The following is a 24,310-nucleotide window of genomic DNA, read 5'->3' on the forward strand; positions in this document are numbered from 1 at the left end:
CTCACCCCCACACTAAGGTCTTGCAGGGTCTGACGCCCATGTGCCAAGACTTTCATTCTCCACAGCGCTAACTCGACCAATGCGGGGTGTAGGAACTATTGCTTTTAACAAAGTATTTGTCAATGAAAACGATGTCTACAACCCCAGAACAGGTATGAATAAGCACATTTTCTTTTTGTAGGCCAACTGGACCAAAATCAAATACAACTGCATGCAGATTTTTTTTTAAATTATTTGGACTGTAAATATTTTTTAATGATGGGATAATTGGAGCAGACACATTTACTATTCTAGTGAGTGAATTTGATATGATTGGTAAATTTATGAGTTGTCAATAATGTCATGACCAGGCCAGACCAGCTAATTGATCAAACAGGTAATTTCTATATTTGTAGGATCACAGCTTTAATTTAACATAAGGCTGTGTAATGGCGTCCACCAGGGTGGCAGAATAATCTGCAAGTGTCAGATACTCTATACGGAATTTTGCTTTACTGTTGATCAGCTGTCTATAATAGGAGTGTCAAACTAAGTTTTGTTAGCAGGCCACATTCATGCAAATTAGATCTCATGTGGGCCAGACCAGTTTATTTTTGGCCAAAATAGTTAACTTACTGGCCGCCATTGACAGCACTAGATGTAGGCATTCGTTCATTCGCCCCTCCCAGTCAAATGCATTAGACGTCTAGCACCATTAATTCCACTGAAAGATGAGCATCGACTTCCAGTTTAAGTGAATATACGACATTTATCGTTGTCAGTGGCAGGCAATGAGTTAATTTTGTGTCACTTCCTTTTCATTTTAGAGTATTTAAAGTTCACCTGTAAAATTTGGATAATTTCCTATTTCCTATCCATTGTTTTGGGGGGGATTTTCTGTCTTTTTCCTGTCGGTTAGTCACTTTCTGCTGAATTTTGGGCATTTTTATGTTACTTCCTGTTGGTTTGGGGCGTGACCGGACGTTTGGTCGCCCGGATGTTTGGTCGCCGGACGTTTGGTCGCCCGGATGAATATAATTTTGAGAGCTGGTTTCAACAGCAGATATTTAGATATTAAACTCTCTCTCTCATGAATATAATTTTGAGAGATGGTTTCAACAGTAAACTCTCTGTCATGTTGTCAAACGTCCGGGCGACCAAACGTCCGGCGACCAAACGTCCGGCGACCAAACGTCTGAGTACCGGTTTGGGGGCATTTTAGGGTTCCTTGTTAACTCATTGGCTACCATTGACGGCGCTCTTTTGGCTGCGGGAAGCGAAAGAACGAATGTGACTGCGGATGGAACATTGAGCAGTACAGTAATCCCTCGAATATCGTGGTTAATGTCGACTAGAAATGGCCGCAATTATCGAAAAATCGCGAAGTAGGATCACCCCTATTATGACTACCTTTTTTCCCCTTCAGTGCTGAGTCCTAGTAGCAAGCGGAAGACAGGGGAGTGGCTTCCGCATACGAGTTTCAGCGTGGATTTTCACATTTTTATGAACTTAAAAAAATCAAGCTTTGAATGGCAGGAAAAAATTGTGTAGAAGCGATTTTGCGATAAGTGAAGTCACGATAATCGAGGAAACACTGTAGTGCATGTGGTCGATCACCATTTTTTTTATTTTACGGTACCTATGTCAGAAAAAAATAAGCATATTATTCTGCATGTATAGTATGAATGAGCTAAAAAAATGCCGAACTAAGGCAGAACAAATGGTTCCGGCTCACTGGCCGCATGTTTGACACCCCTGCTCTGTACCTTATGTCCTACAGGCTACTTCACTGCTCCAGTGAGAGGGAGGTACTTTTTCAGTGGAATTCTAACGGGCCATAAGAACATGAAGATCGAGGCGGTATTGTCCAAATCCAACACTGGTGTGGCTCGAGTTGACTCAGCTGGGTATCAGCCTGAAGGTTTGGAGAAGCCAATGGCGGAAGTAGAACACATCCCCGGAGCTCTAGCAGTCTTCAACATCATCCTGCCAATGGAGAAAGGCGATACTGTTTGTATCGATTTGGTTACTGGCAAGTTGGCCTATTCCTCAGAACCCTTGACAATCTTCAGTGGAATGTTGCTGTATGAGACAATCTGATTGGATGGACGTCAGTAATCGAGCGTGGAGTCTTTAACGTGGACAAAGCAAACAGGCAATCACAGAGACTAAAACAATTCAAGGTCTCTTGAGAGGATACAAGGGGTTCTCTCAGGGAATTGTGGAATTTAAATAAAAAAGTTTCCACTTTTACCTAATTATTTTTCTTTGACAACTTCAAGGAGACACTTGATTCATTCTCAACAAGTCATTATGGTTTTCACAGCTTTTACAATCTAACAAATCTGTATTTTATGCCAAAAACTTGAATATCACTTATTTGCAATAACATAGCCCTCAGTTAGCTTTTTGATGACACAAAGAAAGGAGCATATGAGAATGAAGCATAATCCTCCGTAATGATGACTAATATTTTAAGGCCAGCAACCACAAATAGATTCCCATAAACAGCCAACTGTCCCAGAAAAATGCTAAGGAAAATAAGTGGGAGTGTGACAATGTTTAAACCACCATTCCTTCCAGGAAGTTGGTGCAACCTCATATCATCAAGTTATTTTTTTGTCCAAAATGCCGTTTAAAGTCACACAATTTACACTGCTACCAAAAAAATAAAGGGAACACTGAAGTTTTTGAGTGTACCCTTTATTTATTTATTCTAATATTATACCCATTCAGCAGCTAACAATACTTTTAATGTTTTTGTTTTGTTTAAAAAAGTTGTTTGGGTAAGCTATTATATGAGCACTAAGAATATTTCCATTAAAATCAATGCATTGCTCATTGAAATGAAAATTTACCTTGATAGAAACATCCTTATTATCGTTTGAAGTGGGATTTTCAAAAAGAATTGTAAACTCTGGAAGAATTGTAAATATTTCAAAACATTTTATCATGTAATATTTTGTTGTGCTACCACTTCACATTGCAAGGTTCTGTATATTTTTGTATGTTTCGTAATATGTGTGCCAAATACAATGATGCACGATTTCCACATGGCCTTTAGGAGTATGTATGGGTTTATTCGGATTTTGTTACTTACTGCAAGTACAGTTATACCAGTGGCGGGCCGTCAGGGCCTTCAAGGCCTTCTCTACTGGGCTAAGAAATATCTGAATCATATATTATATTTTGTCCATCAATACTTATGAAATAATTCCAAATGGTCTGTTAGCTTCCTTTCATTGCTTTTCCCCCTGGTTGCACTGCTTCCAGATGTGTGTTTTCATATTGAAGCATTTAACCAATCACATTTCAGCCATTATTTGTTGCCAGGGTCAGAAATCTGCCTCAAGGCCTTCACAATCAGTTCTGCAGGCTCTTCTGCATTAAACAAGCATCGATAAGACTGTTGCTTTAACCAATCAGATTTCGAGTTGGCAACAGCACAATGCCTTGTCACAGGCGTAGGGATACGTCATCGCTTTCACCAATATGATTGGCTAGTGATTAGCCAGAGCTACCAAAGTGTATCTGTAGCGAGCGGCACAAGCAAATATATTGTTGTGTTGATTTAAAGCCATTTTCAAGACGGACTATGCCAGAAAATACGACAGGCCAGGCTTGACTTTCAGCATTAGCTTCGATGGCGATAGAAAAGAAGGAAGAAAGAAAGGAGGTTGGATATTGTGTACAGTTAAAAAGGATTTTGGCTGAGTAAAATATGGCTATATTCCTAAATAATATTTCAATTGTGGGCCCGGTTCTGATATCTGAAAAGCTCCAGTGTTTGTATTTAAGCTCTAGTGTTTGTATTTAATCACTAAATGCTGTTAGGAAGTAGATTTTGCCCAACTTTAGTGCAATATTTGCCGTTTCCCCATTGACGTCCATCGCTGTCTTTTCCCGTGAAAATCACCCTCCGGCCCAGTTGTAATGTCTGAAAAGCTCCAGTATTTGTATTTAATCATTAAATGCTGCTAGGAAGTGGATTTTACCCGTTGAAGGCGCTACGAGAAAATGCACGGACCGCCACTGAGTTATACCATTGTGGACAAGACCTCTCAAAATACTTCTTGTATAAATCTGTACTCTAACTTTGCATAGCATTGCTGAGATAGCATATCTCTTTTACATATGTGACCCGAGATAAATTAAATTATTTTATTTTAGATTTCAGGTTTCCCCATTACCCAGTAGTATCATATTCTGCACTATGGCACCATCCTGCGGTCAAAGACGGGAGTACAACTGTGCAGGCAGAATGAAGACAGGTTTGGGGGATGATGGGTAGTCTATTACACGTTTGTTCTTTGGGGAATATATATTTTTTTGCATTGAAGATAATATGAGAGTATGAACCGGGTACTTTTTGTTGTTGGTATACCTTTAATAATAAATAGATGGGCTCTAATTGTAGTGCTCTTGTGAAAACAAGTCACATCTTGACCAGGTAAATCGATCTCCACACTTGAGACTTCTAAACCTAATCCTAAACTGCTAGGACAGATAAGGTGACAGACATCATGAGAAGAAACCCTTAGTAAGATGTATTTTATGTTTATTATTGATAGAAAAACAAACCCAAACGACACCGGATATAGTAGTTTTTCTGCTCTTGCACTGTAAAGTGTCGTATTACAACTGAGATGACGTAATACAGCGTGGAAGTGTTTGAGTAAAGTTGTCAAACTGTATTCAACCAGGGCCTTATTTTTTTTTCAAATCGTCTTTCTTTTTTGAATTACTTTCCCCAATGTAAAATGACAATTTGACCAAAAGCTCCGATCTTTTTTTCCACGTTGCATTGCCGAGATTTAGTGCGTTTCGTTGCCATGGAGCAGAGTTACGCCTTCAACAGAAGAAACAAAGTGAAGCAAGACGCTTCAAAATGGAAAAATAAACCACGACGGACGGAATAAAATGTTTTTAATGGAGAAACATTGAGAAGAAATGTCGACAGTGGTCAGCCTAAATGGACCAGCACGTTCATTCTATAGGTGAGTGTACTGATTGATCCCTTACGTGTTATAATTTATGCTATCTTTTTATTATTATTATTCGGACATGTGCAAGTAAATTAACTAAATTGACAAGGGGATATAGTATTGATGGTATGTGGAATTAAATTCCAACTTCAACATTGCCCTGGATTTTTTCCTGCAGTGTTGCTATGACGTCACGCCATAGTTTATGTTATGACTGTTGAAAAGCACGTCATACAGGTTTATAGTAATGACGTCACCTTATTATGTGCAATGGCCCTGCCTCTAAACCCTCCATACAACAGCCTTGCAAAAATGTCAGCCCAACCAGAAAACATTTTTATTATCTTAATTTCACCATTTGAAATTCTCCTTTGGCCACCACAATGAAAAGCATGCATTATACAGCTAAATAAATTGAAATGACCTTACTTCTGTACAAGTGGATAAGTGCCACTTCATCAGATGACGGTTGAGTTATGCTATGTATGTAATGCTGATACATTCACTCATTCATTCATTTTCTGAACCACATTATCCTCATTAGTATCACGGGGGGGGGGAGGGGGGGTGCTGGAGCTTATCCCAGCTGACTTCGATCTCGAGGCAGGAGACACCCTGAATCGGTGGCCAGCCAATCACAGGGCACGAGTAGACGGACAACCATTCACTCGCACACTCATACCTAGGGGCAATTTACAGTGTCCAATCAGCCTATCATGCATGTTTTTGGAATGTGGGAGGAAACCGGAATACCCGGAGTAAACCCACACAGGCCCAAGGAGAACATGCAAACTCTACTTAAGTGGACCGACCTGGATTTGAACCCAGGACCCCAGAGCTGTGAGACTGACGTGCTAACCACTCACTCCACCGGGGTGACCTGCTGATACATTAATTGATAATGTATTAGTAAGCATTTTGTTGCAGTTTTGGAGTTTGTTAATGTCACAAAGAACAATGGCCAGACAATGAGATGAGTGGGCTACCACCATTAAAATAGCAACAACTGAACTTACTATTATCGCATGTGGTTTACTTGAGATGACTAACACAATAGTTACCCAATAAAATGATACTGTAGTCCCACTAAGAACTAGTTTCCTATCACTAACAAGTCATCTCATAATACATGTTTTGCCATTTCTTTTTATTTCGATTAATGACCACTAAGGCAAAATGCTTTTTTTCGACCATTTTTAAGAGTGATGGATTGATGGTAACTTTTTTTGTTTTTCTTAAATGCATCTCATCAACAGTTTGTGAGCCTCTTGTCATTTCCTAGCATCTGTGGTCACCGCAACCATGACTGGCAGGGAGGTAGACATGCGCCTGCAGGTGTTGCAGATCTACCGTTTGCTGCAGTACATCAATGAAAATGACAGGGCACAGATTGAGACGATGGTTCACCTCGGGGTGGAGAACCTGATTAATTTCACTGAGCCAAAGAATGGAAGAGGGGCACTTCACATGGCTGTTTCAGCCAACAATCAAGGTAAAGACTTGTCCACATATGCGACTACGCTACTTTTTCACACTTTTTGGGGGGTTTTAGGTTGCAACCCGTGCCCAGTAATTTTATCCAAGAGGCGTTGTGGACCCTGGAACGGTCGCAGCCAATCACAGGACACATAGAGAAAGTTGTTAGAATGGTCTTACTGGGAAAACAATCATAGTAAATTTAAAGTGCCCTTTTTTCCGGTTTATTGGTATTCGTTTCAAAGTTAATAGAATACCAGTGATGGGTTCATCACATTATGTTTTATCCCCCACCTTTTCAGACTTGACAAGGTTTCTTCTCTCCTTGAGAGCGCATCCCGATGTTCAAAATAAGAGGGGCCACACACCGGTCATGTTAGCAACAGAACTGGGTAATGATGGGATCGTGAAAATGTTGGCAGAGCATGATGCTGATATGAGAATCCAAGACAATGAGGGTAAAGGTGAGTACATAACTCAGTGACCTCCACTTGCTCTACGTTGGTGCATATTTATCTATAACTAATGATGTAGCGTGCATGTGTCAAAGTGGCGGCCCGGGGGCCAAATCTGGCCCGACGCATCATTTTGTGTGGCCCGGGAAAGTAAATCGTGAGTGCCAATTTTCTGTTTTAGGATCAAATTAAAATGAAGAGTATAGATCAGTGTTCCCAAACTGGGGGGCGTGCCCCCCTAGGGAGGCGTAAAGAGAATTCAAGGGGGGCGTGAAGTCATCTGCTAAAAAAAATGTTTAAATAGATTATAAGAATAATAAAATCAAAGAACAAATATCTGCCATTAAATACATGCAAAATATGATTATAGCAGTCACTCCAACGGTCCAACCTGTTTTCTATTAACAGAGATCTGTTTTCCTGAACAATGCTGAGAAATAAATGCAATACAATAAAATAAGTTCACATGAGCAAAAGAGGAAGTGGGCTCGTGCGGGTCTACTGGAAGCAAGAAGGGGGGCGTCAGGTAAGATAGTTTGGGAACCACTGGTATAGATGTATATTAAATTTCCTGACTTTCCCCCTTTTAAATCAATAATTGTAATTTTTTAATCATTTTTTTCTGTGTTTTTAGTTCAAAAATCATTTTGTAAAATCTAAAAATATATTTAAAAAAAAGCTAAAATAAACATTGTTTTAGATCTTTAAAAAACTGAATATTCAGGGCTTGTAATCAATTTATAAAAAAAACAACTAAATATTATATCTAAAATGGTCCGGCCCACGTGAAATCAAGTTGACGTTAAAGCGGCATGCGAACCAACCCAAGTCTGACACCCTTGATGAAGCGTGTTAAACAATGAGTATTATACATGTAACACTCAGATACTAATAATGATTGGTAATAGATTGGCCTGGGGTTTCAGCACTGCACCACTAAGCTTGGTTGCAAATGAACGCTTTCCTAAATGGATGTATTTTCTATCTTAAGTGCGATCAATAGGCTTATTTGAATGCACTACCTGTTCCCCCAGCTCATCAAAATGCTCGACGAGTATTGATGAAGTTGCGGTAACCCAGACAGGTTCAATCAGAGAGCCTAAAGCCCTTCTTTGGGACCATTTATAATATATCAAAGTGAATACTCAATGTATCATTGGGGATTATCAATGACTACTGAAAATTGCACGATTTGAGAGTCAATGGGAAGGGGCATGCTTGAAAGAGAATGTGAAGAGATATCAGCCAACTGTTTTTGTAGGGAGATTTAATTTAAAAAATCTACTTTTGGTTAACCTTCTCCATTGAGTAATCTGTTTGTTCTCCTTGGAGATGAATGTCTGAAACAAACCTGTATTTGGCTGGGCATTCTTTTTGTATGATAGTATAATAGTTTGTTTGTATTTTTAATCCATTTTAAGATTCAGATGCTTGTTGAAGGCCACATCAACATGCTAATCTCAGCTATATCAAATTTATTAATAAAAAAAAAAACGACTATACGTCGCACCGTATTTTTAGCCGCAGTGTCAATAACGAGTGCTATTTCTGTATTTTACACACACAAAGGACGCACCGTTTTTATAGACGCAGCCAGGCATGGCAAAACATACACCAGCTTAAACATACACGCTCCACCCACATGATAAAAACACGTTTTTAAAAAGGCAACAGAAGCAAAACTGAGTTCGGTTGTACTTTATTTAGCCATTTTACAATGTACTCACGTCATCATCACCCACAAATCCATCAAAGTCCTCATTTTCTGTGTCCGAATTGAACAATTGTCCAAATGAGTCATCGAAAACGCTGAGTTTTATACGTTTGTCCAGGGGGCGACAATCCATTCTCAAATAGTAGCTAGCTAGTAGCTAGCGTAACTATTCCAACGCTGCTTTCCATGCTTTGTAAAGCTGTGTTGATGTCAATGTGTACAGGCCACAATCCATTGGGTGTATTGACAAAATAACTATATATCCCAGCAGCCACTGCGCAGTACTTTTTCTACGGGAAAATAGTAGAGTCGGGGGCTGCTTGCCGTAGTTTTGAGAGCTGTAGAGGATGGTGTACCCTATCGACTGATTTATTTTATTTTATCGTGATAACAATTTTAGTATTGGTCCATATATAAAGCGCACTGGATTATAAGGCACCCTGTCTATTTTGGAGAAAATTTAAGACTTTTATGTGCGCCTTATACTCTTGAAAATACGGTACATTGTATTGTTCCAGGCCACAGCCCTGTCAAGTTGCCAGTTCCGTCATTCCTGAACTGATGTTCTTGAACTATGGAGATATGTAGTATGGACCAGTATCTATTGATACCTGGAGCCTGATGTTTTATTATTTTTGTGTGTTTACCTGGTATTCCAGTAGCGCACATTACGTGAAATTATGGCGCCTGTATTGCCTGTAGTTTACGAGTTAGTCAGCAGAGAGCATGGTACACAGCCTTGATACTTTCATTTGCTGGTCACGCTCGTGTTTGTTTTACAATTTTTCCAAAGTCGTTATAGTCCATTTCTTGACTCATCCTCATCCTTTGAAAAACAGTTTAAAAATAATTAATACAATTAGTAAAACACCATGGATTGCCTGCAAAATCCAGTTCACTTCTCGAAATCCTTAGTGCAACTCAAATTTAAATTTCTGTGTCATGAATATGTTAGTGCTTTCAGAATGACAAGTCCTTCTGTAATTATGTTTGGAAAAGATTGTCAAATTTCTTAGTGTTACTGTCAATAGAATAGTGTACTCCTAGAGATGTTCTGATGGACATTAAGTGTGTGGATGGGGTGCCTTGCACAAAACCGGACAAGATGTACTTGACATTTTTACTGTTAATAGCATTTGTTGACAGACCATGTCTTTGTTGTGCAAAAATAAAAGAAAAGTACTTTGCAGCTAAAAACAAAACAAAAAACGAAAGAAATGTGATTGAAATTGTTCTCCCGACATTTGGCTTCACCCTTCTACCATTCTCAGAGATTGTAAATCCATGATTGAGAACCTGGACTAAAAGTGTTGCTCTTATGTCATCAAGATTACTCTTTTCTGGCTATTGATCCCAGGGGTTTGGGTCCTGTTTTTTTGTCCTTCCATTGTCACACATTACTGAGGTTGGCCTATAAAGCTTCTCTTCAGTAGATGAAGATTTTACCTTGAAGAAACGTGCGGCTTTAGGAGAGCTCTAGAGAATGGGAAATTAAATGTCCAATAATATATTAGACTTCAAATTGCTCATAAGTATGGGTGTGTCCATAGATGTTAGTCTGATCCCTGTGACTTGCTGGCAACTAATTAAGTGTGTATCCTGCCTACCGGATGTTGTCAGCTCAAATTGGCTCCAACATCCCAAGACACCTGTGAGGATAAGGGGCTTGAATAATGCATTTTATGACAAGTTCAGTTTGCATGTAAAGACCTATGCAATGAAGTAATGACTAAATTGAAGATGAGACTATTCAATAGAGACTGAGGTATGGGAAATGAGCAATTAATAATCCAGCACCCCCCCCCCCCCCCCCCCACACAACCCTAATGATAAAGCGGTTCAGAAAATGAGATGAGATGAATGTTAAATAAGTACTTTTGAGCATTTCAAATCTGATCTGAGAAATGCAGCAAAGTGACTGATAAGAACTGTAAGAAAATTCTATTTTTTTTATCTTTTGCATTTGTAAAGTGTGCTTATGTTTTATGCTCCAACATGAGTTGTTCTCCCCAGAGTGACTTACAGAGATTGATGAAATACCCAATGTGAACTGACTCTGAAATCGTTGATTTACGTATTATCAGAGCAAATTCAATTGGGGCCTGCTGCTTGCTTGAAATGGTGCCAAACCATATATCGTGTTCGACTGAGAGCAAAATAGTGACCATTCTTTGAAGATTGAAGATATACGTTGGATTTAGAAACAAGTAATTTCTTTAGTTATTCAACAGTGCCTCGAATTATAAGATGAACGGCAGCCTATCATCATTGACAAAACAGTTTCATAGCTTTTACATTTAAATAGCCAAAATGTATTCATTCATTTTCTGAACTGCTTATCACAAGGGTCGCTTGGGGTGCTGGAGTTTATCCCTCCGAACTACAGGCCAGCCAATCACAGCACACAGGGAGACATATAACTATTCACGCTCACCCTCATACGTAGAGGGCATTTTAGAGTGTTCAATCAGTCTACCCGGCATGTTTTGGGGATGTGGTAGGAAACCGGAGTACCCGGATAAAACCCACAGAATTCCGGGGAGAACATGCAAACTCCACACAGTCAGGACCGACCTGGGATCGAACCCAGAACTGCGAGGCAGATGCGCTAACCACTTGTTGGCCGGGCCGTTAGAGCTAACATGTGTCAGTTAAATGAATAGAGCATATTAAATATAACTGAGTATAAAAACACTGTTGTTGAACCTGTTTTTCTTCCCCCTTCTGTTTAGGGGTTCTTTTCTACTGCATCTACTCCACAAAACGGCATATACGATGCCTGGAGACAGTTCTAGAGTACCAGGCTGACGTCAACAATGTCTCATCGCAAGGGACTCATGTCTTTCAACTGATGTGTCAAAATTCCGAAGACTGCGCCCCCATGTGTCACATGATGCTGGATAAAGGGGCTGACCCGAATGCAGCAGATGAGGTTCATATTTCAATGCCAGTCATCAATTGTTGATGGAACTTTGTACCACTGCTTTGTTTCATTTGATTGGACGGTGTAGATATGTTCCAAACCAGCCCATGATAGCTGGAAATCAACAGCAAATAGTACTAAAAAAATCACTAGATTTATCCCGTCTAAATGCTGTAAACAAAACTCTTTCAGAGCCATTTATTTTTTGGGACTAAGCTATGTTGTCAGCATTTTGACAGATTTCTCCTCGACACTATTTTTGTCCCATGAATATAGTGTATTACAAATTTACCAAAAGAAACAGGAGACTTATTTTTGTTTATATATATTTTTTTCAGCGATAGAAAATCTTATTATTCCCAGTAGTGTACTCACAAACTGGGTTGCTCTTAAATTTAGAAGAGTAGATATCTGTGGTCTACTGGTAGTTGTGTCATAGTGAAATTATTCCCAAGCTTGAACTTTACAGTGAAGCAATGTTAGACCCTCACCCTCCCTGCTCAATTAAAAAATGAAAATTGATAACCATCATTGAATGGCAAGGGAAATTTACAGCTCACTCATTAAATAACATTTTCTAAAGTATTCCTCAGCACCTCTTCATGTTTGCAAAGTTGTCTTGTCTCGAAACTAATAAGAGGCAAACCCTGCCTGATTTAATGTTTATTTGAAACTCCAAGTTAAAGCTTCTGTAGGATTGACACATAAAACCAGCAAATAATTGACACCCATTTTTACTTCATTGTATAAATCTCTAAATAGCGCAAGAAGTACTTTCCACATAGTGGCACCCCAAGAAAGATTTCAACTGAAATTTGCAAATAGATTAATACAGTGGTACCTCGAGATACGAGCTTAATGCGTTCCGGGACTGAGCTCGTATGTTGATTTTCTCGTAACTCAAACGAATGTTTCCAATAGAAATGAACTAAAAACCTAATTAATTTGTTCCAACCCTCTGAAAAAACACCGAAAACAGGATATTGGATTGGAAAAAATTTTGTATTTCTTCTAATTCGCCATCTATTAACAAAGTAACAAATAACTAGTGGTTTAATAGTACTAAAATGTGTTTAGAGAGTGGGGGGGGGGGATTGCACGGCAACGCGCTCGTAACATAACACAAACAAATTTAAATGAACTTGGATTACGATGCAGACACACTCAAAAATAAATTTAATCTAACCTTACACTAAACTTAATTCAAATTTTGTTTTAAATTTTGCTACCTTTCTTCTCATGGTTGGCTCTATTTGCAATGCCTCCACCCTGACTTTCAGATGCAATCTATCGAGGGTTGTTTGCTTTTGTATTCCCTTCAAAATATTCCCAAAATGATGCAGACAAATGTCCTCACAATAGGATAATGCACAACCACTTGCCAACGAGAAGTAGTATATACGCCATTCGCACTGACTAATGGAAAAAAAACACTGAAAAAATGCAATGCTCCGCCCAGTGCTCGTAGAGACATTACACGAGGGAGTTGCTACGGGAAACACAGTGCCAATGATGTTCTTATGAGCAGCCTCTCGCGTCCGCTGTCTGCTCGTATATCAAAATGTGTCTCGTATCTCAAGATAAATATTTGCTCAAAATTTTACTCGTATCTCAAATTGCTCGTATGTCGAGGTACCACTGTATTTGGGTCAATAACTGTACTGAGGTCAACTGTACTGGCCATGACATTTATTCTCGTGTCCATAGCAAACAGGTATTACTGCTTTGATGGAAGCTTCCAAGGCTGGATCCCTGGAGCTTGTCAGAGACATTTTAAAAAGGGGTGGGAATCCCAACGCCCTGGACCAGAAACGCATGTCAGCAGTGCACTATGCTGCCATGGGGGGCTTTTTTGAGGTGAAATAGCTGCTACACGAAAATGTATACATATCATATATTCTGTGGAAATTCAAATCAGGAAGGAAAGATCGTTCTTTTCGATTACAAACTCCCCTTTGGTCTTGTGTGCCCTTGTGCAATGCCCAGGTGATTGTGCTGCTGTCTGCGTTCTCAGCAGACATAAGCTTGATTACAGTGGACGAGTGCACGGCCCTTCATTTTGCCGCAAAAACAGGCAACGTCAACTGCTGCAAGTTCCTGGCTCAGAGAGGTCACAGAAATATATTTTACACATTTCATGCAAAACAATCTATTATCTTCTACCAAAAGGTTGGGAACCATTTTTATATTTTTCAAAAAAGTTCAAATTGTTTTTCTCTCAAAATGTCTTAACATAGTAATTGGTCTAGAATGAGAAAAAAACGAATTGTGTTCAAACTATGTGGGTTAACATTCAAAGTGATCAATATTTTAGACTCCACTGTAGTCAGAAAATCCTTTTAGGCCCTACAAAGCCTGAAATCAGTCGTAAAATGTGATCAATGTGTCCCAAATCATGTGGTACACGGTTGATTGGTCGCCGGTCTTTTGGTCGCCAATCTTTTGGTCGCCGGTCTTTTGGTCGCCAGTCTTTTGGTCCCCGATCTTTTGGTTGCTGGTCTTTTGGTCGCCCGGAAGGTTATTGATAATTTCCATTTAAATTGTTGCTCAAATTCCCTAAATACAAACTGCGAATTACTATTTAGTCATACTTAATGCCCTAGTAATTATTAGGCTAAAGAAAAGCTCCAAATTTCCCGGACTTTTATTGTTTTTTGTTGGAGAACTTGTTAAGACCCTGACTGACGTCCCTTCCTAAGGGGACAACTCATGTACATACAAACTCTTATATACACTCACACGTTGGCTCAGTGAAACTGCTCATGGCCATTGTTGGCTTTTATTGATGCGTAGACCGTGTTTTTTTACCTTGTTTTGTCGTCGGTCTTTTGGTCGCCCGTTGTCGCGGTCGGGGCGACCAAAAGACCGCGACCAAAAGACCGGCGACCAAAAGACCGGCGACCAATCGACCGCACACGAATCAAGTACGTTCTACAAACATGACCCATAAATATGGGAAAGTTAATAGGCATTAATTCCGAATTAAAAATGTGGTTTAGTTTCTTGCATTACAATGGTGAGAAAACCATTTAAATAATGGCTCCTGTTTGCTATCATTGTCTCAGCCTCAAAGATGACACCGATTACTTTGACACTGCATGTCAAACTGCTTGTCATTTTATGTGCTTTATGTTCAGGTAGCAACGCCAAGTTGAAGAACGTAGAAGGTCTACTGCCGCGTCAGATTGCTAAAGACGCTGGTTTCAAACCGGCTATGAAGGAACTGAAAAAAGCTGAGAAAATGAAGGTCAAAGATACTGATGAGAGTGCCTTAACAGATATATGGGCTCTGACCTTGCACGACTGGTCTAATGAACATGAAAGTGAACTGCTGCAAGCCTTTGACAGCGCAAAGGTTCCCGCTGAGAAATTTGCCTTGGTATTAACGACATTAGGTGCTCCAGTCAACCAGGAGCAACTTGAGTTAGTGATCTCATTGCATGGGATTGGAAGAGATCCTATGGTAAATGTGAGTGACTTCATCAAGGGTGTAAACTACATCAAGAAACCGTACCTCCTCCTCTCCTACATTCCCAAGAAGAAAAAGGGTGGCAAGAAAGGAAAGGGCAAGAAGAAGCCAAAATTTGTTCTCCCTATGCCTATTTGTACCCTCCCACAGGAGTTTAAGCCTCGTCGAGAGGATGGAGGTCCACCAGAATACATGATGGAGACGTGCTATACCGAAGACTGCCGCCAACTTGACGAAGATCTTCCACCGAAACATCCTGTACTCGATGACACCTCATGGTACACAGAGAAACCAGACAAGATTTACCTAAATATCAACTACCTCGTGAAGAATGGCAACATTGAGGCTCTAGAACTGGCTTTTAGTCAGAGGATTCCTGTAGATGTTCAAGATCCTTATTACAAGACCCCCCTAATGGTAGCATGCGCCGTTGGAAACTTGGAGGTGACGAGGTACCTCATCAAGAAGAGGTGACGCACATTCATCCACTATTCATGGTTAAAATAATTTCCATGCTAGGGATTTTATAGTTGTTGTTTTTTTCATGGTGACAGGTTATGCTTGTGTTTATAACTGCTGTGCAGTTTTCTGGGTTGTTTTCTGCCAACATACATCTTAGAATCATTCATTGGGAATACAGTTGTACCTCTACTTACGAATGCTAGCTAAATACTAAAGATTCTGGTTACGAAAAATTTTGTCCCAAGATACAAAAAAAAAATCTAAACCAAATCACACATCCCTGAAATGTAAACAGACTTCATATAGGCGTTTTTTTTTTAAATTGTCGTACTAGTTTTTTTCTCATTCTCCCAACACCTTGCTGGCCTCCCATTGGCTAGATGGAAGCTGTGTTTCCATGATGTCGGAACTGAAGGTAGCGCACTGTAGGCGGACGTGGGAGCCAGCAACCACTGGCATAGTTTGAGCGCGACCGTCCGATCTAAAGCCCCTTTTCCGGGACCATGGCGGAGCAGCTCCGGTCGGCGGTGAGTTCCTGATTCGAGTCCCTTCGACCCTCATTGGTCACAAAGTTGTTTGTTGAGCTATTCTGAGTGTGCATAACATTTTAAATTAAGTTGTATTTACGTGCATGTCTATGTATGTTTACTCACTTGCTCCTCACAATTCCACCCTAAAGGAAAATGCATTTTTTATTCTAAATTTTATCTTTTTATTCTCTTTTGCATTCCTGCATTTGCATACATATTTCATACAATATTGGTAGACATGTGAATTTATTTCTCTACTTACGAAAAATCCACATTATGAAACAACTTTTGGAACCAATTAATTTCGTAAGTAGAGGTACCACTGTATATTGTTGGACTGATTGACTACCATTACAAACAGACACCATTTCACCTATGACCTTAAAAGTGATGAGCTGTAAGGAAAATCATTGGATGTAAAGGGATCGACAATTTAGAAATGCCCCCATGTGACGTAATTCAGTTGCTTGCCCCAGTCAAATCCAATTAACTTTACCTACTTCGTTTGTTGTTATTCTTCAATATTGACTAGTCTGAATAGCTTGGGAGCAAACGTTAATCATGAAGTATTAGTGAAATGGAAGAACCAACCAAGGACCAACAATGTGGATAAGTTTATAATTTCTCTATAAACATGACAGATTTTGTATACCGTATTTTCACGACTATTCGGTGCATCATATCTTTAGCCGCAGTGTCAGTAACGAGTGCTATTTCTGTATTTTAAACACACAAAGCACGCACCGTTTTTTAGACTCATATATATTATATATGGATGAACAAAGTCCTCATTTTCTGTGTCCGAATTAAACAATTGCCCAAATGAGTCTTCCAAAACACTGGGTCCTGCGGTTGTAGTTCTCAAGCCCCCGGGAATGACGGCAAGCTCCGAGTTAATATATATAATATATATATAGTTTGCAGTCTAGCTTTGAATGCTCTGTTGACGCCAACATCTAGCGGCAGGATTTCTTTTGTAAATACGGTCGAAATGACGACGAGCACCAAATTAGTGTGCTCGCCGTCATACTGGGTGTATTGAAGAACTGGGTGTATTAAGAACTCTATATCCCAGCAGTCACTGCGCAGTACTTTATCTACGGGAAAATAGTAGAGTCGGGGGCTGCTTACCGTAGTTGTCCTATCGACTGATTTATTTTATTTTATCGTGATAACAATTTTAGTATTGGTCCATATATAAAGCGCACTGGATTATAAGGCGCCCTGTCTATTTTGGAGAAAATTTTAGACTTTTATGTGCGCCTTATAGTCGTGAAAATACAGTATTTTTATTGTTGACACATACTTTTGAAAAACATAATAATATGCAATATGTTTGCTTTTTTGAAGTTAAAGGTTGTTAAAACAGAAATATGATTTTTGTGTGATTTGATAGAGAAGCTGGTGCGTGTTTGAGTGCTAGATTTTGGTCATTAACGTAGTTATTGAACACGTTGCGCTGTCAATGTTGTTGTGAGTGCAGAGCGCAAGAATTTTCAACCTGGACTTAGTGTTGCGACTTTCTTTGGCATCACAATATTGGAAATGTTTCAGAGGCCATTAGATAGTTATTGCTCCAAAATAGATATATATGATTAAAAAGCAAAGATGCATCACCTGAGTGAAAAAGTGACAATTTCTTCCTATAATCTATTTAAATGAGACATCTGTGCAGTTTTTCGTTTGACTCCAGATGAGCAGAATAGGGACATCCTGCACAAAAATTCAGAGAGCTAAGGCTGCATGATTACGAGCAAAATGATCGTAAAAAAATAATTACTTGTATCTCTATTGCAGTTCTGATTATGTCAACGTCCATCGCGTTGTGATTTACCAACATGTGATTTTTTGGTTTCAACTCGGCTTGAAGATACGTATGTTACAATTGTATTGTTTTACTACCACGTGGAGGATCTTAACACGATTTTGATATTATGTAGCTAGCTAATGCACTCACCCTCTGGTTGTTGGATGATATTTAGACTGGTGTCCAATTAGATATGCATCAGAGACTATTGAATTAAAAAAAAAAAAAATGTATGCAAAAGTGAGCTTTACTCAAGTCCTATATTGGTATCACAGTATAATTTTGTTATAAACAGTGCGGCGGTGGACTTGCGTGATCAGTTCTGCTGGACGCCGCTTCACCATGGTGCGCAAGCTGGCAAAGTGGAAATACTTGAACTTCTGGTGGACGCTGGAGCCGACATAGACGCTCAGACCATCACAGGGACCACGCCGATCATGATTGCCATCCAGAGCCTTCACCTCTCCTGTGTTGAGTTCTTCTTTACAGCTGGGGCTGATATCTTAATAGAAAACAAGAAAGGTATGACTCACTCAAACATCTGAAATTATGAATAGAGTGAGGTATTTTGTTTTCTTTATAGTTTTCATTATTTCACAAATTGCCAATTTTTCAACTTATATCATTATATATATATATACATATATGTATATATACATATATATATGTATATACATATATATGTATATATATGTATATATAGTTATATGTATATATATGTATATATACATATATATATATGAATATAGTATATGTATATATATATAATGATATAAGTTGAAAAATTGGCAATATATACATATATACGTATGTATATATATACATACGTATATATATATGTATATATACATACATATATATACATATATATATACGTGTATATATATATATGTATATATATGTGTGTATATATATATATATATATATATATATATATATAAACACTGAAATTCATCAGGGCCCATTAAAAACAAGTAATTATATTTAAAAAATAATGAAAGAATGAAAGTATATATACATATATATAGGTAGCCGTGTAGTTAGCATGTCGGCCTCACAGTTCTGAGATCTAGGGTTCAATCCCCGCTGCGTTTTGACCTGCGTGGAGTTTGCATGTTCTTCCCGGGCCTGGGTGGATTTTCCCAGGCACTCCGGTTTCCCCCCACATCCCAAAAACATGCATACTAGGCTGGTTGGACACTCTAAATTGCCCATAGGTGTAGTTATTGCATAAATGGCTGTCTCCTTGTCATACCTGTCAACCTCTGCCGGTAACTGCCCTTATAAATGATTATGATTCCCCTTACAAACCCCCCAAAAACCTTACAAACACCGTACGAGTCGTACGGTGTTTGTTAGGTGTTTTGGGGGTTTGTAAGGGGAATCATAATCATTTATAAGGGCAGTTATCGGCAGAGGTTGACAGGTATGCCTTGTCCCCTGCAATTGGCTGGCAAGCAATTTAGGATGTCCCCCACCTGGTGCCCATAGTTAGCTGGGTTAGGCTACAGTGAAGATAAGCAGTAAAGGAAAATAAATAAATCAATATATAAGTGTATATGGTAATTCATTTTCATGTGGGAACAAAATTAAATAAGTAACAAATAGGCAAAAGTGCAAGACATGACACATTTTGAAATGTCAACAGGCAATGCAATGAGATGCATTTTGCCCCAAAAATATGAGAAATAAATGAGAAATATATTACCCTCCTGCCCCATATTCTAAAGCCATGACATGGTGGATTAGTGAAAGGTCTTATTCAGTCAAATTAAACAGAGCAAAGAAAAGACTCCCAATTCATAGTTACCATCTGCTTTGTGTGAAAATGGCCTTTGCATGAAACCATTGTCAATTTTTAGAAGGACCAGTTTTTGAAATTAAATTTAAAAAAACATTTGCATGGAATGTTAAGTAAGGAGGCATTTTTCTTTCCCTTTTAGAACAAACCTGCCTCGATGTAGCGACTGCATTTGCCGATGGTGAAATATACCAATTGGTCAAAGAAAAGTATGAAGCCATGCCTAAACCAAAAAACAAAGGAAAGGGTAAAAAGGTATATTCTAGTGACACCCTTAAACCCTCAACCTCACATCTGAAATTAAGTTTAAAGCTTTAAACTATTTCTCTTTTTCTGTTCTAGTGACAGGGATCTCCATCTGCCTCTCTGGGGATTCATTCACCCATTCACTGTTTCCCTTCCCAACTTCATCTGGTGCCAACTGTTATGCAATACATTTACTTCATCAGAACATGTTCATAAAAATAAACACATTTTTTCAAGAACTCATTTGACCCACACATGTGCCAATGTGACCATTTAATCTCGTAATGGTCACTGCCCGGGTTATCAGTTAACTTGGAAATCAGTTTCCAGTAGCTATTTTAATGTTTATGTTCATTAAAGGGGGGAAATTATTTGAATTTTCAACAAAACTGTTTTTTTTTTCAATCGGAAAGACAACAATAATTCCATCACCGGAGTGACAAAATGTTGACAATGTTTCACAGATGTGAATTCATGTCATTGACTTGTTATAACTGAAAGATATTTGGACTAGCAGTGTTTTCCATCAACAATACATATACTCCCAGAAGTACTTTATATTATTTTTAGAGTCACCCTTTAAATTGAAATGTCGTTAAGCAAAGTACACATTTAGAATTTTAAATGTCTATATACATAAATTATCATATGCTCACAAGATAAATTTGAATGACTATAAAGAGTATATGTAGACTTTATTGGATAGTCTGAGTATAGTGGGCAGTTTAGTTGACTCATCGCTCCAATTTTGTATGCAGAGGGCACTCTAGGGTTTAGCCAGACAGTAACCTCGGTTGTTGTTGTTTTTTTCGGTAAAATAATAATTTTCTCCTGTTTTGTTCTACTGATCAAATCACTCATGCTTTTTCCTTTAACATTGTTTTTTGTTCCCACTGATGAAATGAATCAAAGCATTTTAATATCTAAAATTATTTGTTGGACTTGACTGAAGGAGATTCCTCACCTTTTACTAATTTAACCCTTTTTTTAAATCAATATACTGCATGTCATGTGTGTTAAAAAATCTGTGAGCCACACCAAGAAAGTGAATATGGAAATGTGCTGTGTAACAAAAGTGCAGAATTACTTTGACAGGGATTTTAATGTTAATCCTCCTAATAGGTTAATGCATCACAATGTGTAGACATTGCGACCGAAAAAATGAACTTCAAGTTAAATTGAATTGAATGCTTTTATTGTCATTATATAACTATAAGTAGAGATTTAAAGCTTTCACCACATAGTGCACAAAGAACAACAACAAACAGACACATAAGTAATCAATAAATAAGAAATAAATAAGTAGTTCAAGTGAGGCCAGCAGAATGGTTGAGAGCACACCACTCGCTGAGTCTAAAGACCCAAACAAACACATAGATAATCAATATATAGTAATGATAAATAAATAATCATTATATAATAAGAGATAAATAAGTGTTCAACATAATACATAAGGAGTATAAGTAGTAGTAATAAGTCTTGATTAGGTTCTAGGTGCAAAACTGTCCTTGAGTCTGTATGGAGTCTGTTTGTCTTGGCTGTTATGGCTCTGTAGCACCTTCCAGAGGACAGCAGGTTGAAGTGGTGGAAGCCGAGATGTGTATTGTCTTTTATAATGCTTTTAATAATATATCCATCCATGAGTGAATTTAACTGGATTTCAACCAAATAGGGGACAACATCTATGGCCTAACCCAGATCTGTCAACCTTTTGCATTCTACTGTCATGTGAAGCTTTTGTCTTTCTATTGGCTTAATTCCCAAATACATACATATACACATAATTGTGCTTTGTTGGTGCGGGTGGGCAAACAATAGCAGATGTCAGACTATTGAACCAATGTGTCTCCCTTAAAAGAGCAAGAAATGAAAACATGTCGCTGTAATTCAATGTAATTCAAGCAAAAAACTATGTCCCACTCCTTTTCTGGATTATCCATACGCTCTCAGGCAAACCTCAAATGGACCTGCAACACATGTCTGGGGATTTGAGTCCCTGGCTGTATATTGTGTTAAAAATGATGGTAGCCATTTATTACTGTCGTCGCAGTTCAATGCAGGTCAGGATTTTTGTTCATTGTGATTTTGACCCCACACAGTGAGATCTTGCATGGGACCCCACACAGTGAGATCTTGCATGGGACCCCCAGATCGAGGGAGATTTTGTTTTATGTGTTCTTTAAGAGCTCTGTAGTTTTTGCTGCCACGGAGTTTAGAGCAGGGGTAGGGAACCTATGGCTCGGGAGCCACATATGGCTCTTTTGATGGGTGCATATGGCTCTCCACTAACCTGTGAGGTAAACTATGTAAACTGCTGGTGAGAAAACGCAGGAATGGGAGTGTTATGTTGGTATTATGGCATTGACACTCCCCCAGCGCCTTATAATCATTTTTTTTTCATTACACTCTTTTGCATGGATTTTCTCATTGATACTCATTGATTAGCAACAACGTAACAATGTTGTCAAAATAATTCATAGACTTTTTGTACTTTAAGTGGTGAAGTGACTAAAAAAGGCACACATTTTCATGTATGTTGACTTTTAAATTCGGAGCATGGCTCTCAAGGATTAACATTTAAAAAAATATGAATTGTTTATGGCTCTTTCCATCAAAAAGGTTCCCGACCCCTGGTTTAGAGTGTGTCTGTTAGAAGTTGTGTATATATACTGATAACAAGTTCAAACAAATGTCATTAATGCAGGTAAGCATGAAATGCTGCCTTTTTTTACGTGAACAAATACTTATTTTCCATCATAATTTGCAAATAAATCATTTAAAGATCCAAAAATGTGACTGCTCATTTTATCATACAAATTACAGAAGAACTTGCACAATTGGTGGCTGACTAGAAAAAGAGTAGGTTTTAGTTTGAATAATACATCTGAGTGAGCAAGAGGAAATATACTTGGAGTAATTATATTTTTTAAGCATTCTTAGACGTTACTTCTTAGAAAAGAGTTGAACAACTTGGCAGTGATGCTGCGTTTCTACCAATACGTGGCGCTGTTTATCAAATGTAGCATTTTAGGGCTTTTGTTATTCAGGTAACAACTCCACAGAAAAGGCTGTGCAGTATTGTTTTATAATGATAATAATTAATAGACCAAAGCTTTTCAAGTAATACAGAGCTTGGAATGTTGTCAATATTGCTTTTCTTCCTTTTATGTCTCTTAGATTGTGCCAATGTGTGTGACTCAACAATATTTGGGACATCTTATTTTCCTGCATCCCTATAGGAGAGCATCACAGATAATGGGATCTATTTGTATGTTAAATTCAGCATCCACTCTCACTCCCATCATCACTATCGTCAGATAAAATTAGATTGCTGTGTCCTCAAGGTCCATGGGGACACAGTTATATAATCAAATCTACGGGAGAGAGGGGGGGGTTGGTTGGTGTTGACGTTTTTGATACAGGCCCTTGGCTTTTTGAAAATACATTTATTAAATCTCATTAATGACAGGTAAGCAAATAGGGAACGAAAAATACGACAAGAGGTGGACAGGACACGACAGCAGGTGATTTATGGGGGGATGATAAAGCAGTGGAGGGTGACTCAGAGGAAATGGTGGGGATGGAGACGTGGGGTGGGATGAGGGCGAGGGCTTTTGTAGCTCACAGGTCAGAGTGAGACTCCTGGGCATGTGACGCAGTATGTCTGCCAGGGCGTGGCCTTGCACTTAAATAGTCATGCAGTGTGTTTGTGCATAAGTTCCTAAAGTGTACAGGAATGGTGGTGTGTCATTGTAGCCGAATACGTCCTTCAATTCTTTTTTAATATGAACATAAACATGCAGGCCTGCTTCGTGGTGAAAAGGTGGAATGACTGTGCGATGTTTATCTGGATGAGTGGGTGTTGTGTTCAAAATGAGACTGCATCTTCCTCTCTTCTCAGTTTCACCTCCCCCTCTACTGAGTATCAGTGTGTGTTGCTGGTAAAAGCACTGCAGTCTCCCAGCACTCCCCCTGCGCCGCTTACTCAGCAATCCATGCCAGCAACACCAAAAAAAACACTAAATCTTGTGCACAATAACACATCGTATATGTGTTGATGTATTTCCTTGCATACTTGTATGTTTCTTCCTCATCGTATTTTTTTTAAGGACGCACTGAACTGTGTCAGATTTTTCTTTGTTAGCCAACACAGTAAGTGAGTTAGTTGTTGTCTTGCTGCTACGATGTCACACTATTTCAGGAACTCACAGTCTTCTGCCTACGCACTTGAATTGAAAAGCTAACCAAATCAGGGTATACAGCATTGTACTGAGCTGTACCACCTGGTGAAAAGTACAAATAATGTTGTGTTTTATTAATTGAAATGAGATCTCAAGGCTTTGTTGAATTCGGATCTGATTTTGTGTCATGCAGTGTGAACAGTCCAATTTTATTTAAGTTTATTTACCATATTTTCTCGCATATAAGCTGCTCTCGCGTATAAGCCGCACCCTTAAAATTGC

General features: G+C 38.7%; 2 protein-coding genes across 5 annotated transcripts in view; both read left to right on the plus strand.

The window, feature by feature from the left end:
* Positions 1-3,038, plus strand: part of emilin1a (elastin microfibril interfacer 1a) — a 38,039-nt gene extending 35,001 nt beyond the window's left edge. The window contains exons 11-12 of the mRNA XM_077587199.1: positions 18-152; positions 1,760-3,038. Of these exons, the coding sequence (XP_077443325.1) occupies positions 18-152; positions 1,760-2,079 (455 nt within the window). The 3' untranslated portion in view covers positions 2,080-3,038. The remainder of the gene's footprint in view (positions 1-17; positions 153-1,759) is intronic.
* Positions 3,039-3,875: 837 nt separating this feature from the next.
* On the plus strand, positions 3,876-21,466 carry ankef1a (ankyrin repeat and EF-hand domain containing 1a). Of its 4 annotated transcripts, none has more exons than XM_077587203.1 (10): positions 3,876-4,976; positions 6,221-6,456; positions 6,743-6,904; positions 11,342-11,541; positions 13,240-13,389; positions 13,519-13,642; positions 14,670-15,471; positions 18,096-18,322; positions 19,744-19,856; positions 19,944-21,466. In XM_077587203.1, exons 2-10 carry the CDS (start codon positions 6,267-6,269, stop codon positions 19,944-19,946), a joined length of 1,971 nt encoding a protein of 656 aa, XP_077443329.1. In that variant the 5' UTR covers positions 3,876-4,976; positions 6,221-6,266; the 3' UTR covers positions 19,947-21,466. The 4 variants fall into 4 exon arrangements, with proteins under 4 accessions (XP_077443329.1, XP_077443326.1, XP_077443327.1 ...); XM_077587200.1 differs by having other exon boundaries at positions 6,247-6,456; XM_077587201.1 differs by lacking the exon at positions 3,876-4,976 and adding an exon at positions 5,328-5,447 and having other exon boundaries at positions 6,247-6,456.
* The last annotated feature ends 2,844 nt before the right edge of the window (positions 21,467-24,310 follow it).

Source organism: Stigmatopora argus, chromosome 19 (genome assembly GCF_051989625.1).
Source record: "Stigmatopora argus isolate UIUO_Sarg chromosome 19, RoL_Sarg_1.0, whole genome shotgun sequence".
Lineage (NCBI taxonomy): Eukaryota > Metazoa > Chordata > Actinopteri > Syngnathiformes > Syngnathidae > Stigmatopora > Stigmatopora argus.

Bases quoted from the DNA above. Each gene is read 5' to 3' on its own strand.
- ankef1a (XM_077587200.1), top strand. From the start codon at position 4,952: ATGGACCAGCACGTTCATTCTATAG. The intron at 6,905-11,341 runs GTGAGTACATAA...CCTTCTGTTTAG, and splicing joins CCAAGACAATGAGGGTAAAG to GGGTTCTTTTCTACTGCATC. The intron at 11,542-13,239 runs GTTCATATTTCA...TCGTGTCCATAG, and splicing joins ACCCGAATGCAGCAGATGAG to CAAACAGGTATTACTGCTTT.